General features: G+C 53.5%; 2 protein-coding genes across 7 annotated transcripts in view; one reads left to right on the forward strand and one right to left on the reverse strand.

The window, feature by feature from the left end:
* GRAMD1B (GRAM domain containing 1B) overlaps nt 1-16,494 on the forward strand; it is a 179,728-nt gene extending 163,234 nt beyond the window's left edge. For 5 of the 6 annotated variants that reach the window (XM_055306281.1, XM_055306282.1, XM_055306283.1 and 2 more), the window contains 8 exons: nt 380-498; nt 698-840; nt 2,226-2,329; nt 2,960-3,163; nt 4,221-4,311; nt 7,843-7,950; nt 8,197-8,386; nt 11,322-16,494. In XM_055306281.1, the coding sequence (XP_055162256.1) occupies nt 380-498; nt 698-840; nt 2,226-2,329; nt 2,960-3,163; nt 4,221-4,311; nt 7,843-7,950; nt 8,197-8,386; nt 11,322-11,411 (1,049 nt within the window). In that variant the 3' untranslated portion in view covers nt 11,412-16,494. The remainder of the gene's footprint in view (nt 1-379; nt 499-697; nt 841-2,225; nt 2,330-2,959; nt 3,164-4,220; nt 4,312-7,842; nt 7,951-8,196; nt 8,387-11,321) is intronic. The other variant, XM_055306279.1, reaches the window with a different exon arrangement.
* Nucleotides 5,480-16,836, reverse strand: part of SCN3B (sodium voltage-gated channel beta subunit 3) — a 36,539-nt gene continuing 25,182 nt past the window's right edge. The window contains exon 6 of the mRNA XM_055306286.1: nt 5,480-5,629. Within this exon, the coding sequence (XP_055162261.1) occupies nt 5,512-5,629 (118 nt within the window). The 3' untranslated portion in view covers nt 5,480-5,511. The remainder of the gene's footprint in view (nt 5,630-16,836) is intronic.

The following is a 16,836-nucleotide window of genomic DNA, read 5'->3' on the forward strand; positions in this document are numbered from 1 at the left end:
GAGAGGGCAGGCTGAGGGCACCGGGAGGGCATGCCTCAGGGGAGAGGGCTTGTTCCCAAGGATCCCGGGCCCTCGTCACAGTGACTCCAGTGTTGCCAGCACCCCCGCAGGTGGCCCCGAGACCGCCTGTCCCAGCCCCGAGAACAATCAGCATTCTGGAGGCCTGTGTAGAATTTCGGCAATGCCACAATGAGCCTCTTTCTGCTTTCACTCCCTGCGCCTCCCACCCTCCTCCCTGGGCCCTCAGGCTCCCATTTGCTTCCTTTTGGGGGCCAGGCGGCAATCAGTATAGTCAAGAGTTCACTTGGAGGGGAGATGCAGACGTGGCCAGGGCATGCCTCTGTCCCTCTCTCATCCCGGGGCTCTTCCCCACCCTCAGATATCATCTTCCATCCATGGAAGAAGGAAGAGAATGGAAACCAGAGCCGAGTGATCCTCTACACCATCACCCTTACCAACCCTCTGGCCCCTAAAACTGCCACCGTCAGGGAGACGCAGGTGAGTCGAGGCTCAGGGGCCTGGATAAGTGGCAGGAGTGTCGTCTGGCCCTGAGGTGAGGACACACGCCGTGCTGCCATCGCCAGCAGTTCGGGGCCCTGCACGCACACGGCGGGGGAGCGTGGGGAGCGGAGCGAGGGCGGTGCCTTTCCTGTCCTACTTCTCTTGTGTTTTATGCCACGGACCCTTCTCCCCACAGACCATGTACAAGGCGAGCCAAGAGAGTGAATGTTACGTGATAGACGCGGAGGTCCTCACGCACGACGTGCCCTACCACGACTACTTCTACACCATCAACCGCTACACTCTCACCCGCGTGGCTCGGAACAAGAGTCGACTCAGGTGTGGCGACTGGAGGGGCTGCGTGGGTTCCCAGGGTGTTCCTGGTGGGCGTGGGTGTCTTTGCTCGTGGGGTCGCAATAGAACGGGGGTTTGGTGCAGGGCTACAGAGAGACCTGTTGGGAACTGAGAAGCTCTGAACCACCCACGTCTCAGAAAGGCCTGCATTATTCTCATCGTATTCTTTATTTTTTTTCGTATTCTTTAATATATATATATATATATTTTTTTAATTTATTTATTTAGTTTTGGTGCCTGTGCTGGTCTCTGACTATCTACGCCTCCCTCACTCCCTCCTTCCTCCCTTCACTTCCCTCCCTCCCCTCTCCTCCCTCTTGCCTCCACCATCCTTCCCTGCACAGGGTCTGGGCTTCTCACTTCCAGCTTCTTTGGAGAGTCTCCTGATTAGACCCCCTTTCTGTCCAGTTCACGCAGAGGCAGCGTGCTGACCTCAGATAAGCCTCTACAGAAAGGCGCCCGCCCGCGATCCCATGAACGCTTGCTGGGCAGAGTGGGGGTGAGGTGACTCAGAAGCATTGGCATGCCCAGGTCAGGCCCTGCTGTCCCCGAGGACAGCGGGGAGAGGGCCAGGCAGCCTTCAAAAGGGGAGCATACCCTGGGAGCAGCCGTGACACAGGAAGAGGGGAAGGGGCTGGGGTGTGAGCAGCGTGGGCAGCAGAGGGACCTGTGACTGGGAGAGGGAATGCCTAGAAAAAAGCAAGAGCTGGCAAGGTGTTGGTGGTGCGGAGAGGCAGGAGCCAGGGCCGGCAGCCAGTCACTCTCCTAAAGGTCGGAGTGACGGAGCCCTAGAGCCTGGTTGGGATTTGTAAGTCTCTGCAGAAGAGACGAAGGACCCCTGTGGCTGGCCGGCCACCTGGCACCATCCGGAGAAGAAGCGTGGCCTCATGAAAGAACTGTGGGTCTGGAGTCAGGAACCCTGTTTGTTAGCCCCTGTCTGGTCTCCTGGACTGTTCTAGAACTCCCATTTTCTCACTTATAAAGTGAGGCTCAGAGGCGCCTCAGGGGCTCAGTGGTTTAGTGCCTGCCTTCGGCATGATCCTGGGGTCCCGGGATCGAGTCCCACATTGGGGTTCCCTGCAAGGAGCCTGCTTCTCCCTCTGCCTGTGTCTCTGCCTCTCTCTCCGTGTCTCTCATGAATAAGTAAATAAAATCTTTTAAAAAAATAATAAAATAAGGATCAACCCGCTGATTCCGCTGGCCTCTGAAGCTGGCCGGGGAGATCGGCTGGCCTAGCGGCTGTGGCGTGAAGGGGCTTCTCACCTCGCCAAGTGCAGCACCGATGTGATGCTGCTTTGCACTTAAACCCCTTTCCCAGCAGCGGAGGGTCTGCCCGGGAAAGGCTGACCCGTGCCTGGCTTGTCCCGCAGGGTCTCCACGGAGCTGCGCTATCGAAAACAGCCCTGGGGCTTAGTGAAAACGTTCATTGAAAAGAACTTCTGGAGTGGGCTGGAGGACTACTTCCGCCACCTCGGTGAGCAAGGGCTGAGCCATCGGCGCTGGTTGAACTGCAGACCCCAGCTCAGCTGCTCAGTGGCTGCCGTTCGGGGGAGTGGGAAGCACAGAAGTGGGGGCCAGATCCAGATGGTGGGGGGTGTCACGGGCTCCCTATGGCGGCCCCAGGAATGGATACAGAATTTGGCATGTCTGTGGACCTGTGCGTTTTCCAAGAGGCTTTGCCTGTAACTACTATGGGACCTGTGACCTCCCCCCCCCCCCCGCCCACATGATGTCACATCTCGTCACACCAGTGGTAATACACTTATGGAAAGGAAGAGCCTGTGAATGCATCCATTTGGGAATGTGATGCGCCCCAAACTGTCTACTTGAGGTGCAGGTGTTGGGAACCTGTGTCTCTGCACAATGTTGAGCAGCCCAGGAGAGGGGTTTGGGTGGGGCTGCATCCCAGTGGATCCCAGTGGTACTTCCTGAGGCTTGTGGCCATCCCTAAGGAGCCCGTGTCCTCCCAGGCAGCATCCCAGCGCACAGTGTGGGAAGACAGTTCTCTTATTAGAGAGGGCTGAGCTCTAGGAGTAAACAGTTGTTTCTGGAGGCCAGTGCGCCAAGCTGGAGGTAGAGACGGATGGCCTTTTATCTCATGCAGAGAGTGAGCTGACCAAAACGGAGAGCACCTACCTGGCTGAGATGCACAGACAGTCCCCCAAAGAGAAGACCAGCAAGGCCCCGACGGTACGGAGGAGGAAGCGTCCCCATGCCCACCTGCGGGTGCCACACCTGGAAGAGGTGATGAGCCCCGTCACCACACCCACTGATGAAGATGTGGGCCACAGGATCAAACACGTGGCAGGTGCGTGCCAGCTGGGAATGGGTGGTGTGGCTTAGGGCCCTGGGCTAGAGCTGCGTGCCCATGCCGAGACACACGTACGCTCTCATCTCGCATCCTTGGGTATAGATTGGATATAGTTTGCACCTAACTCCTTATTCAGCTTCCCGATTCTCCACCTAGTTCGCTTTGCCCTTTACTAAAGGGACTCAAGTTCCTCAGTGTCTGCTGAACAGAAGTTCTCAGGTCCGTCCTGATGGACTCAAATGAGCAGCTTCCAAGTTTTTGGCAAATGCATCAGGGAGCAACCACAGCTCAGGCCAGAGATGGCCTCCCAACACAAACGTCAGGGAGTCCGAGGCAGCCCCTCTCACCTGGCCCCCACAGGCCCACCCAGGACCTGCCATCACAGGCAAAGGACTCCCTTGACAGGTCTTCCTCTTCCCATCCAATCACGCACAACCTTGTGTCTTCATTCAGACATTGTGGCCTGTACCATAAGAGGCCTCAAAAAACCACTGATCCAGTATTTTTCAGGCCATGATTTGCACACCCTGGTGTTGTTCCTTGGGAGGGGCACAGGAGAGGAGGGTGCCAGCCTTCTGGGTCTAACCCCGTCAGCCTCAACCAGAGCACTCCCTTACGTATAGGATTTCTGACTAGCATGGTGTGTGAATAAACCGACTCTCCGAGAGGAGTTGAGACTCATCAGCACCACGTCACTGGTTATGGGTGACGCTGAGTTGAAGGCTGACTCTGGTCCCAGCCCCTGTGTGGCTGCGTGTGCCACAGCTCCACTGCAGAGCCCTTTGTCCTGCCCTGGCATGTCCTGGCCTCATAAGGCCATGGAGTTTCCAGTTGGTTTGGACCTGAATGTCCACGTTGCCTGACCCAGCCCACGACCTTGCCCTTGGGGAGCTTACCACGTACTTTTGGAGGGCTGGGTGGATCGATCATCTCGTGGTCGTGACAGCATTGTGGACAGTTCAGTCATTCCCTGTGGTTCTGTGTGTGACGGCTGTCCCAGCAGCCCCTGGGCTCCTGAGCCAGCATGGTCAAGGCCTCTTTGTTCTCCCCGCAGGTTCCACGCAGACACGGCATATCCCCGAGGACACCCCTAATGGTTTCCACCTGCAGAGCGTGTCCAAGCTGCTGCTGATTATCAGCTGTGTGTAAGGGATCCCAGCTCTCCTCCCCGGCCCCGCCACCTGCCCTCCCCGCCTGCTGGCTCCTCAGGCGAATGAGCGCCCCTCACTGTGACCTCGGCCTTTCTTTGTCCTCTAGCCTTCTCTCCTCAGACCACTTGCTCTGTCCATCATTCCTTGCTTCTTTGCTGCTTTTTCTCCATTTTATTAAGCATTCGCTGTAAGCTAGGCCTTCCGGATGGAGAACAGAATGTTGTATGTGGAACCCATGCCCGTAGGAACCTACTTTCAAGTGATTAAGACAGACAGGAAATTTAGAATTACTATCCCTTGGGAGAGATGCTAACAGAGACTCTACATAGCATCGTAGAAGCCCATTCATTCATGTGAGGGATGTCCTGAGTATCTGCTGTGTCCCGGGTGCGGGGACCGGGCACTCATGGGCTCACACTTTGGCAGGAGAGTCAGACAAAATCAATTGACTACGGTCCAGGGTAGTATATTGCTTATATTAATGTAAATAATTTATAGTACCGCCGTCATGCTATAAAACAGGAGACTCAGTACCGTTCACAGAAGGATGCCGGGCAGGGAGAGAGGATGTGGGAAGAAATGCACGTGGCCCGTGGAGAGCACAGCTGTGTGCAGCGTATGCCCATAGCCTGCCCTGGACGCCCCTGACCCGCTGGGAGCGGTTCAGGGGGTCCCGGGATGGCCGAGTGCAAACAACTCAGCTGCCCGGTTCAGCCTGCTGCCGGGCACCCCCGCCTTTCCTGGAGTTGGGGGTGTGCTGTGAGCATGTGGGGGCGCAGGCGGGTGAGGGGTGTGGGAGCTGTCCAGACGCAGGCCCTGCCAGCTGTGCACCGGGCACTAGCCTGTGTCTGCTGCTTCTGTGGCACCCCCTCCCACTCCTCCAGGCCCCCACTTAACTCGTTTTCAGAGGCAGAAGCAGAGGCACCCCCCCCAGACCTACCAGGAAGTCCTAGAGTGACGTGATTGGCTTTGCTTTTTTTTTTTTTTTTTTTTTAAGTCACTGACAGCCACGGGGGGAAGCCTAGAGAAGGTAGGGCTGGAGGCAAGCAGGCTGTTGGAGTAAGTGGCAGAGTTGTAGGTGAGCGTGACTGCCCAGCCGGGGAGGGGGCTGGGGCCCAGAGGTCTGGCAAGGCCAAGGCCCGTGGCCCGTCTGGTTGGGTAGCCGGAGAAGAGCGCCCAGAGACCATGGTGTCATTAACTGATACCTGGAACGGGGTGCAGAGCTGTCGGAGAAGATTGTCTGGGCACTGGGTGTGTCTTGAGTTGCCGTAGGTGATCCAGGCGGAGGGGCCAGGTACTTGCTGACGTGCACCTGCAGGGAGGCGGAGAAGCAGAGCTTGCCCATGCTGACTTAGCAGCAGCCTGGCAGCCACGGGTGAGGATGAGACCATCTGAGGGCAGCGCCGAGTGTCAGAAGCAAAGGGGGCTACAGACAAGGGGTAGGCACCACGGAAAGTAGGGGGGCCCATGAGGATCATGAGGCGGGCTCTCTTCTCACCCTACTGAGTATGTAACAAAAAAGCAGGTGTAGATTCTTCGGCGTGTGCCCTAAGGAGCCGGCGCATTTTTACAAAGTCGAACGCCAAGGCAACTGTGCAGCCAGGAAGATTCGTGTTTAGCACCCTCCATCTGGGGGGCTCGTGTGGTTCTGTTACGTCTCTCCTGTTGGGTTTGGTGGATAGAAAACTTGAACTTCAGATGAGTTCTCCGAGCTTTGCACGTCGGCGTACTCACAAATGGTGAGCGTGGCATCAGCGAGCGTGGGCGCTGTGTTAGGTTAACAATCAGGCCTCCTCACTCAACACTTAGAGCGCCCGGCAGTGGGTCTGCAGACAGTGTGCATGTGGAAGGGAGACCCGAGCCACCAGTCCCCTGCCCTGAGGCCACTCTGCCCTCCCTCCTCGGTTGTCTGGTTCTCTGCGTAGACCTACCGTGGGGCCTTGCCTCAGACAGCATGCAGGGGTGTCCCTGGACCTGCACGGAGCACAGATGGGATTATGCACACAGACCCGGATGTTGGGGCTGAGACTGTGCGCCTCCCGTGCTCCGGAGGTGGACGTCCGGGTCCTCGGGCACGCGCTGGCACAACTGAAGTCGGCATCGTGGCAAGTCACCATGAAATTTAGAGATTGTTCTGGAAAAATCTCAGAGCCCTGAGAACACTGCTGGGGTCGGGGATTGGCAGCTCCCAACTCCAGGAGCACTACCCTCCCAAGGGCTGGGAGCAGAAGACCCCAGTTACATACATGTGTGTGCGTGCACACACACACATACACACACACACGCTTTGAAAGGTCAAAGGCGTAGTATGAGATCTTCTTGTTGAAGATGATCTTGTTGATCTTCTTGTCTTTTTCCATCGTTTGTTCTGCCCTCTTGTGGGTGCATGTGTCCCTACGTGTGCCCAGTGCCGCCGCCTCCAATGGTAAAGCCCCCTGGAGGGCCTCCTGTGTGTGTGCAGGGCGCTTCCATCCGCTCCCCCAGCCCACGTGCGTTGCAGCCCCAGCAGGGCAGGGACCGTGCTCATTGAGGAAGGGGCTTCAGGGGAGCCAGGAGAACTTCATCAGAAGTTAGGAACCTTGAAGCGGTGAGCCAGGATTGTACCCAGGTCCGTGCGTCGCTGCTAGATCCCCTTGCTCCCCGAGTCTTCGCCTTATGGCAGCCCTGGAGGCCCAGAGAAGAAGAAAAGGTCCCCAGTCTCTCGGCTTCCTCTCTCTCACCCATTCTGGTCCAGCCCGGGGAACCTCACGAGCCCTGCGGGTCTGGGCAGGTGCAAAGGGGAGACGATGCAGGGGAGACAATGCGTTAGGGCATCCCGTTGACACCTGTCAGGCGGATCAAGCAGGTTGCCGACGGCTCCGCCCTTGTGCCTCCGGGTGGCCGGGCAGGAGGACTTGTCTCCGTGTGTCACCCTTGAAATACTACGATCTGTTCGCAGCTGCTGTCTCTTGCTCCTTGCTTGCTGGGCCTCCCTGTCCGTCCGTCCGTGTGTCCTCGCTTGCGGTATTTCTTCCCCCCGACTCGCTTGCTCTCTGGCTTGGTTGCAGTGCCGCCCTCCCCGTCCCCACACCGGCCCGTTCTAACCTCTGCCTCCTCCCCATTTTTCCTCCTTGCTCTCCCATTAGGATCTGTTTCAGGTACTGGCTCTCTGATTGCTCCGTTTGTCCTACATCTCTTTTCCTCTCCATCTCCCCTCTTCCCCCCGCACCCAGGGTCTGGGTGCTCTTGTGCGGCTCTCCTTCCCGATGCCTTCACCCACACGCCCCTCTGTGGCTCTCCTGCTGTGTCCCAGCCCCTGCAGAGGAGAGCGCTGCTCTCTCTCCCTCTCCCCCTAGCAGCATCCTTCCCCCTCACTCACTCACTCACTCACTCACTCACTCACTCACTGCCATGCTTCAGGTGACCAGTGGTCAAGGACAGCAGCTGCCTCCGGGGTGGGGGGCATCCGTGGCTTCTAGAGGGAGTGTGCATTCTCAGATGACATCTCATGCCCATTGCTTTTGTCTCCCTTTGTCTCCTTCGCAGTCTGGTGCTGCTGGTCATCCTTAACATGATGCTCTTCTACAAACTCTGGATGTTGGAATACACCACCCAGACCCTCACTGCCTGGCAGGGTCTGAGGCTCCAAGAAAGGTAACCCTCACCTCTTCCCTTTGCCACGACCTCCACTGCACCCAGTAGCAGGACCCAGTTCCTTCCACCCATTTCCTGAGGGACGGCCCTGCTGCCCTTGGCCAGTGGGTAACCCTTGGGGATGAGTCCATAGGCAAGCTATGACAACGGCGCCTGTAGCTTTAGTCTGCTTCTGACCTGGGGTGCAGGGGAACCAGGGGCGTTGAGCAGAGGACAAAGCAGTCTGATGTGCTCTCTGTCCTTCAGGGGTCTGGGAGCACAGGACAGTCCACTGAGCATAACTCCAGCTGCCGGGGTACCCCTCCTTCTGCCCCACAGGTTACCCCAGTCTCAGACAGAATGGGCCCAGCTCTTGGAATCCCAACAAAAGTACCACGATACAGAGCTCCAGAAATGGAGGGAGATAATCAAATCCTCGGTGATGCTTCTTGACCAGGTGAGATGTCCCCACCTTCTTTCCTGGCCCTCATCTTCTGGAGATGGAGCGCCGTCCCTGTGCTCTGGGAAGGATCTCCCATCAGCATCCCCATCACCACCCACCAGACTTCACCTCTCATTCATTCTTCCCCGGAGCCACCCATTGTTCTAATTTTAAAGCCACCCCAGAATGGGTTGTGGGAAACACAGGTGTACTCCCCCCAAACAACAACAATGAAATTTGCGACAGGAAAGCTGTAGGTTAGATGGAAGGACTGCTTTTTTTTTTTTCCTGATAGGCATTTAAAGAGAGAACCTCCTTTCACAGAGATTTGTCTTTCCAGAGGGTGTATTTTGCGAGTTCCTTTTGATAATATGCCACCCCCTGCCCCTGCCCTCAACACACACACCCCAACACACAACCCTCAACACATCACTCTTCCTCAGAGGCTGCACGGATAGTCTGAGAAGATGGTGGTTGTACTGTGTCAGCTTTTCGTAACATCTTCTGGTGCAGGTCCCTGTATTCCTTCTGATAACCAGATTGATCTATTTAAGAAAATTATCCTGGAGCAAAATCAGTAATAACTTTAGTTTCACCAAAGGAGGGAGCTTCTCTTCCTTCCCTCAGAGGAAGTTAGCATCTTATACAAAACTCCCATGGAGTTGCCAAGACAGCAAGAAGCTACCTTTGCTCTATAAGAAAACTAGGAAGATAGGAGATGAAGGATTTGTCCTTGTTCCATTAAAATTTCCATTCCAAAGGAGTTCCTTATGTTTGCTGGTCAACCCAACTTGAGATGGAATCCCAACCTTGCCACTGGCTAGTTTTGTGAACTTGAGTGAGAGATTTAACATTAGTGACCTAGTTTCTTCATTTATAAAATGGGGGTTAAAATTGTAACTTCACGAAATTGCTTTCAGGATTTGAGGGCACAGGGGAGGCACTCATTAATATTAAATCTTACTTCCCCTTTGTAGCGTGGTCTTAGCTTTCAATTAAGGAGAGAGGTTTTAATGTGGCTACCAGGATCCAATTTACTGTTTTAGAATATTCTTTTTTTTTTTTTTTTTTTTTTAAATTTTTTTAATTTTTTATTTATTTATGATAGTCACACACAGAGAGAGAGAGGCAGAGACACAGGCAGAGGGAGAAGCAGGCTCCATGCACCGGGAGCCTGACGTGGGATTCGATCCCGGGTCTCCAGGATCGCGCCCTGGGCCAAAGGCAGGCGCCAAACCGCTGCGCCACCCAGGGATCCCTGTTTTAGAATATTCTATTTGGTTTTGGAGTTGTGGATTTTTTTTTTTAACAAAAGGGGTAAACGGCATAGCAGGGGGTTTAGAAAGCCCTGTTGTATCAAGAAGACTTGATGGAATTAAAGATATGCCTAGGAGAAGGAAGGATGGGGACAAGGAGAAACAGGATAGTCTTCAGACATGGAGGTCCAGCAGGTAGAAAGATAAATTGATTGCTTGTGAGATTCCAGTGGCTAGAAGTTACAGGGAAGGGGGGCTTTGAGTCATCAGGTAAAAACAGACCACCTAGAGTCGAGCAGCCAGTAATGGGATGAGCTACTTTAAAGGACTGAGACTCTATCACCACAAGTACAAGAGGGGTGACAAGATGACCTCAGATAAAAATCTTAAAGTAGGAGGCAGTTGGACTGGATGACCCAGTTCTCTTACAGCTCCAGAATTCAGTGTCAGGATGGGACCCCTTATAACGGTGAGCATGGGGTGGTCAGATTTACAGCACGGTGGACTCAACTCTGTAAGCGTCAGGGCAGGTGTTTTGATTCATTCTCTTTCAAAGCAACTTTTTTTTTTTAAGATTTTATTTATTTATGAGAAACACACAGAGAGACAGAGACAGAGGCAGAGGGAGAAGCAGGCTTCCTGCAGGGAGCCCGATATGGAACTCCATCCCAGGACCCCAGGATCACGACCTGAGCCAAAGGCAGACACTCAACCACGGAGCCACTCAGGTGCCCCTTAAAGCAACTTCTAAAAGAGAAACAGCAGATCCCTTTGGAGCAGAGGGTTTGTAGAAGAACCAGAGAGAACAAAGAAACCTGTAGACTAAACAGAGAGACTAGAGGATCTCAAAATCCATGACCATGTGCCCATGAGACCTTAACGGTGTTGTGATGTCTCAGAGCAGCTCACTTGGAGACGGTATTTAAATGTGTTGGGGTATGAAGGGCCCGTTTAGACTCTTTGCCATGACCTGACAATGTCAGTGTGGCTGTTTCTTACAGTGGGCTAAGAAATTCAGTCAAGGTTAATTCCAGGATCTGGGTAGATAGCTAGAAGCCTGCTCAGTTGTCACTTCTCTGCTTGTCACCCAGGGTGTATGTTGCCATCTAAACACATGAACCGATTAGAGCTGACCCTGGTGCAGGGTCCCAGTGAGTGGTTTCCAAGCAGCCAGGAAAAAGAAAGAGGATGATGAGCCAAAGTTGGGACGTGTTCTGGGCCCACGATGGGGGAGATTGGAATCGGCAGGAGAGCAGAGCCCCGGGCTGGGGGGGAACAAGGTGGCAAAATGCACAAAGATGGGAGTGCGGTCTCCTTGGGCGCGACGGGGAAGCCACACTGAATGAGAGGCAGCTCCTCTGGGCCCTTAGAGCAATCGAATGCCCTGAGAGAAGTTTTTGGTTTAGAGAGAGAGAGAGAGAGAGAGAGAGAGAGAGAGAGAGAGAGAGAGAGAGAATTCTTCATTTAGCAGCACGGAGGCCACCCATCATTAGGACACAGCGAACCCCACCCTGGGGGTTCCCAGTGCCTGCTAGGTTGGCTGCCCCCTTTCTCCCCTTTCTCCCGGAGACCGTGTCCTATGGGATCCCCCGTCTCAGGCTCCCTCGAACCCGCTGGCGAGCCAGGGCACCTGCTGGACGGAGGAGCCCACTGAGGGCCCGTACCCGGGGCTGGTGGGCTTCCCTGTCTTACAGATGAAGGACTCTCTCATCAACCTTCAGAACGGCATCAGGTCCCGTGACTACACATCCGAAAATGAAGAGAAGAGGAACCGTTATCACTGACCAGGCAGGAAGAGGGGCAGCTGCAAGAGGCCCGTGCAATACGTGTACATAGATCATATAAATATATATATATAAATATATATATATACAGAATATAAATATATATATATTATATACAGATTTTAAAAAGAGATAATGCCTATGTACCAGGGAGAAGGAGCGGGACCGCCTCCTGTGCTGGCCGGCGGAGGGGCCGAGGAGGGCAGGGACCACTTCTCAGCACCGACCTCCCCTGATCCTCCTCCCCCATCCCCAACCCGCCCCCCCTTGTCCCCCCCACCCTTCCCCTCGCTGGCCGTTCCTGGCTCTGAGAAGGGAAACGTTGTCGAGCCAAAGTTACACCTGTGAAGACCCCGGGGTCTCCCAAGTCTCCAGGGGCTTAAGGTGCTTCGTTCCCAAAACCCCTCTTGATTTGTTTCCAAAATAAAAGAGAATCTTTTCTTCCCTTCCCCACGCTTCCCCAGGTATTCTCTTGTGAACAGGAAGCATCAAAGGCAGGTGCCCAATCTAAACTCTGCCTCCTGAGCCCCCCCCAGCCCCTCCGACCCCCCTTTCTCTGGACCATGCGCCCCCAGTCAGGCGGAGGGCTGGAAGGCTGGGAAGGCTGCCCCTGCGAGATTGGGCTTTGTAGCTGCAGGCTCCCGAGGACGAGTGTGCGGAATGGTGTCCCTCTCCTCCCCACAATCACCCCTGCACCTTCCCCTCACCCCTGTAAGGGTATGGACCCCATAAGGGCTGGGAATTTCTTCCTTTCCCACCCCTCCCCTTCTCTCTGGTCTTCTCCCAGGCTGGATCTGGGTTAAGTGTCACTTTTTAGTGCCTAAAGCCCTATTTTTTCTCTGTGCCTAAGAGCACATTGTTTATTAGCCAGGATGGAGCATTTTTGATCCTGTTAAACCCCCTTTTTAAGTGGTTGTGAGCAGGTCGGGCCTGTGGCTCTAATTCCTAAATTTTGAGCTGTCAGTTTGATTTCCAGGATGAATCAGGGTGTCCTAGGGACGTCCGGGGTTTGAGAGAGTGAGTGCCGCCCTAGCATCGTGCGGGATCCTGGGTTCACACGGAGCGGAGCGCAGTGTAAGTGGTGAGCGCCAATATCCAGGCGCTCACTTGGCTGCCAGCATCATGTACGCTCAGGGAGGATCCAGCTTTGGTGAAGCGAGACAACCAAGACACAGTCTGCACATGTTAGAAGACCTAGGCCTAGCTTTTCGGAGGGAATGCATTTGGCAAAGGTGCGAAAAGGCAGAGAGAATCTCTGCCCCACAGAGGCCATTCCAAATCCTGTTACTCAGACTTGAGAGAGGGAGTTCTGGCAAAGGGGGTGCAAAACCTTCTCTGGTCTCAGGCCTCAGAGATGTATGAGATCCCGAAAGAGGAGAAAGAAGACCTTAGGTTAGGAAACTGAGTCATCCTAGGGCCATTTTGGAGTTGGCTCGCTAGAGCCGCTGCGTTTGTCTGACCTCCTGGGGCCCTTCTGGCCACGGTTACCATTTTTCCCTCACTAATTGCTACCCCTCCACATAATGACCAGAGGAGTCCTGCCAGCCCCAGACAGAGCTCACAGATCCTTAGTGGGGTAAGGATTGTACCAGTTTGGCTAGGAAAACTCTTCTAGATTGCTCGTTCTACTAGGGGACCTCTTGCAGTGAGGGGCTGAAGGAAAGGAAGACTTTATCACTGCTTTAGCCCAAAAGAAGAGCAAGTCCTGTTCTTCTCTTGGTATAGCCTGAGCATCCCACTATGACATTAGAGACAAGTTGTTGACTTTTCAGTCTACCTGAGAACTGTTATTACCCCAAGGGCAGGATGAGAGACAGATATACACGCCCTAGGGAAATAGGCTGAGAAGGCTCCATGGAATCAGCTAGGATGGATACCCCTCCTCTGGGAAAGGAGACATGAGGGATGGAGTTGAATGTAATCCTCGTGAAGGGTGCATGGGCCCACAGGTCAGTGGGTCACTACTCATTCTGTCCAGGACTTTGACTAAGAGACACCCTGGTGAGAGTCAGGGCTTATGGGCCCTGGGGCCAAAGAGGGACAAACAGTGAAGGCTGCTAGAGATTTTCGTGTTGCAGTAGCCAGAAGCCAAAATTACACTCAAACTTTTGAAAGCCGAAGTGATAAATTCTCTAATTTATCCCATATGCAATTAAATATTTATTGAAACTGTTCAGTTGCTGACGGTCCCATGGTGGGACCTTCTGGGTGACTTACAAAGGGTTCTCTGCTGGGAGTAAAGTGCTGGACCTGGACCTGGCTGCACAGAATTGTGCTCTTGCTTTACCTCTTTGGCCATTCCAGGGAGAAGTAGGTGACAGGGAGGGAAGGTACTTAGTGTGTCCAAGAAACTCATGATTTCTGGGGGATTTGAACCTGGGAGGCAGTGTGTACACATGGAGAAGGCCCCTTGGTTGGCCTCATTCCTAAGAATCGTGGATCTCTTGTGGGTGCTCTCTGTTCTAATAATGCTATAAAGTTTCAAACCAAGAAGAAACCCAACACCTCTGTTCACTCTCAAACAAAAGCTTTCCCCCCTGATTCAATAACTTTTCCAAGGAAACTCACCCTTGCAGAGAAGTCTGGGAGTAAAACTGATAAATAATATTGCAGCTCAAGCCCGGCAACTTGACTTGTGCCTGGGAGCATTAAAACTACCACCCTTTATGCTCTTTCTTCCAGACAGCGCTTTATTTTTGTTCATGTGAGAACTGGTCACGTGGGAATCATTCTTTGAGGATTCCTGTGGTCCCATTTGAGAGCTTGCACTCAAGAGATTTTGCAGAGTCTCTAACCAGGCGGAGAAGAGCTGTGGGGTCTCTACTTCACTCCACCGTACTTGAAGGAATTAACAGGATTGGCCTTGGAGCACCTACTCATGTCTCCAACTCCTCTCTCCCCCACTCACCTCCCTGGGACAAGAGCAGCAAGATCAGCGACTTAAAGCTCTCCGTTAGAGCACAGGGCTGGGTTAGGAGACCTGGGCATGAGTCCTGGCTCTGCTCATGGACAAGCCACTTGCCCTCCCTGAACTGCAGTATCCTCATTTGTAACAGGAAGGGGGTTAGGCTAGACCATCTCTAAGCTACATTCTAGCGCGGGCGTTGTCTCGGAGTCTGGGTCAGAGACTGGCAGGATAGAGCCTTCTCAAACTTGGAGGGTAATCTAAGCATTTAGATGAGTAGCAGGGCAGCAGCAGGGTTCCCAGGAAATCCAGGGTAGTTAAGTTTTCTTCTTTATGGGCCAGCAGGACTAGGGAGGCCTAGTGTGGTAGAGAGAGGGAGATCAACTTTGTTGTATTCCCCAGTATTAACGTGGGAAGGTGTTTCTTCCTTTGTTGGCCTAGTCTTAGTTTGGGAAGGGACATTCTCTAAACTAGGAGGAAGATGATGGCAAGAAGGGCACCATCTTGGATGAAGTTCATCTTTTGTCTCTAGGCAGTGAAGCCTTTCATGTGTCCATCCTTGCTCCTCACTAGAAGAAACACTGGAGAGAAGTCATTCCTGGCCATAGCACTTCTCTTCTGGCTCAGTCCAAACCCTATTGGGGTTTGGATTAATTGTGAAGCTTTGTCTAAAATCCTTGGGTTGCCTTAGAGCACTGACCCTAAGAACCTGGGATAATAGGAGTGGGGAGAGAGGGATCAAGAAACCTCAGGAGGGATGCTTGCTTGGCTAGAAGTGGCTTCTCTCCGTGTTCCTGTCCCTGATCCAAGCTTGGACCATGTCTAAATCGTTTTCGGGCAGCATTTCTAGGGTGTAATTTTGGAGAAAGGATTAAGGGAAGAATCTTTCTGGACTGTTTGTGGTCTCAGAAGGATGCTTTCTGTAGCCATACTATGCTGCTGCTTTAGCTCTGCAGGGCAGCCAAAGCCAGTCCTTCCTCCCTAGGGCCCCCGGGTGGCAGGGCTGTGATCTCCCTCCCCACACCCCCGGACCCCACCTGCCCACTCCAGTAGCAAACTTGAGAACCTGTCTTCCTGACTCTCCTCCCCCACCCCTTGTCTCTAGGCTGTGGGACAATCATCCCATCCACCACTTGACATCCTTATCCTCACCCCCCAACCTCCAGCAGGCTGGCCCCACTTCCTCCACCTCTATGTTTTCTTCCAGAAGATGCGTTTTGGGTCCGAGTGGAGCGTTTTTCTGGAAGGCCGTCTCTTAACGCCCCTGCTTCCCTAATGTGGAATGGGAATTTGCACAAGGTGTAGAGAGCGCCCCTTCCCACCTCTCGGCCCAGCCTTGTTACCTCACTCCTGCTCCAGCCATGGCTGTGACGGGCCCAGCCAGCTCCCTGTCTTGGTGGTCTGTGCGACAGCTCAGGGGTCTTGGGCATTGTTTTCTGTTGTGACCTGAGGTCCTCAGCAGGCCTGGGAGCCTGGATTGGAGCCTTGGCTGCTGGCGAGAAGCATCTTGCCTGCCAAGAGGAGCTGATGCCAGACGATCTACCCGACATGTGAAAGCGAAAAGCATACTGTCATCTCTGCCCCTTGGTCCCCTTGCTTCTCTCAACACAGTGAGACACTGCAGAAGCAAAATGGTGGCCTCTGCTCCAGGCAAGACAGCTGGCTCTGTCTGGGGAGTTGGCCCTGGGCTTGGGTGCCATGTGCTGAGAAGGCGTAACAAAAGCAACCATTTTTTGCCAATAGTAGTGTGGCTCCCCACATTTCCCTATCCTGCACTCTAGGGCCAGACCACTCTCTGCATGGACCAGATCATCTTCCCAAACCCATGGTGCTTTTCCCCCCCACACTCAACCTAGACTCCAAGGTGGGGAGAGATGGGTCAGAGGCCCTAGTGGCCCCTGGGTAATCCTAACAAGGGGTGGAGTGGGGCAAGGCAGAGGGAGCAGCCCCCAACACCTGCACTGGGCCATATATGGGAAAGAACACAGGTTGATTGCAGTCGAGTTGTCTGGCCACGTGTATTTGGATCTATAACTGTACTTTGCCTGGCGCTGTGCGCAAGGTCTGAAAACTTAACTGCTATTACCTAGAACCATAAACGGCTTCCCAGCCAAATCTTAATGTAAAGTAGCTAGAGCCATGGAAGTACAGTATGAATTAAAAGAAAAAAGTATTGAACTACAAATAATAAATGGTGTGTGCGTGTTTATTGCTCGATTCATAGTGCTCATCATCCCAAATGTTTTTGGTTCTCCCGGATATGGTGAGGGCAAGGCCCAAGAGGTGTGTGTGTGTGTGTAGGCATGCTCATACACATATGCACAGCCATCTGCTCAACATATAGGACGCCTTTTCCTGGGAAGGAAGGCAGCCTGATAAAGTCAGATGTGTGTGTTTTTAAAGATTTATGAACTGGAGGGTATTATGCTGAATGAAATAAGTCAATCGGAGAAGGACAAACATATGGTCTCATTCATTTGGGGAATATAAATAATAGTGAAAGGGAATAGAAGGGAAGGG

The sequence above is a fragment of the Nyctereutes procyonoides genome, unplaced genomic scaffold (assembly GCF_905146905.1).
Source record: "Nyctereutes procyonoides isolate TBG_1078 unplaced genomic scaffold, NYPRO_anot_genome, whole genome shotgun sequence".
Classification (NCBI taxonomy): domain Eukaryota; kingdom Metazoa; phylum Chordata; class Mammalia; order Carnivora; family Canidae; genus Nyctereutes; species Nyctereutes procyonoides.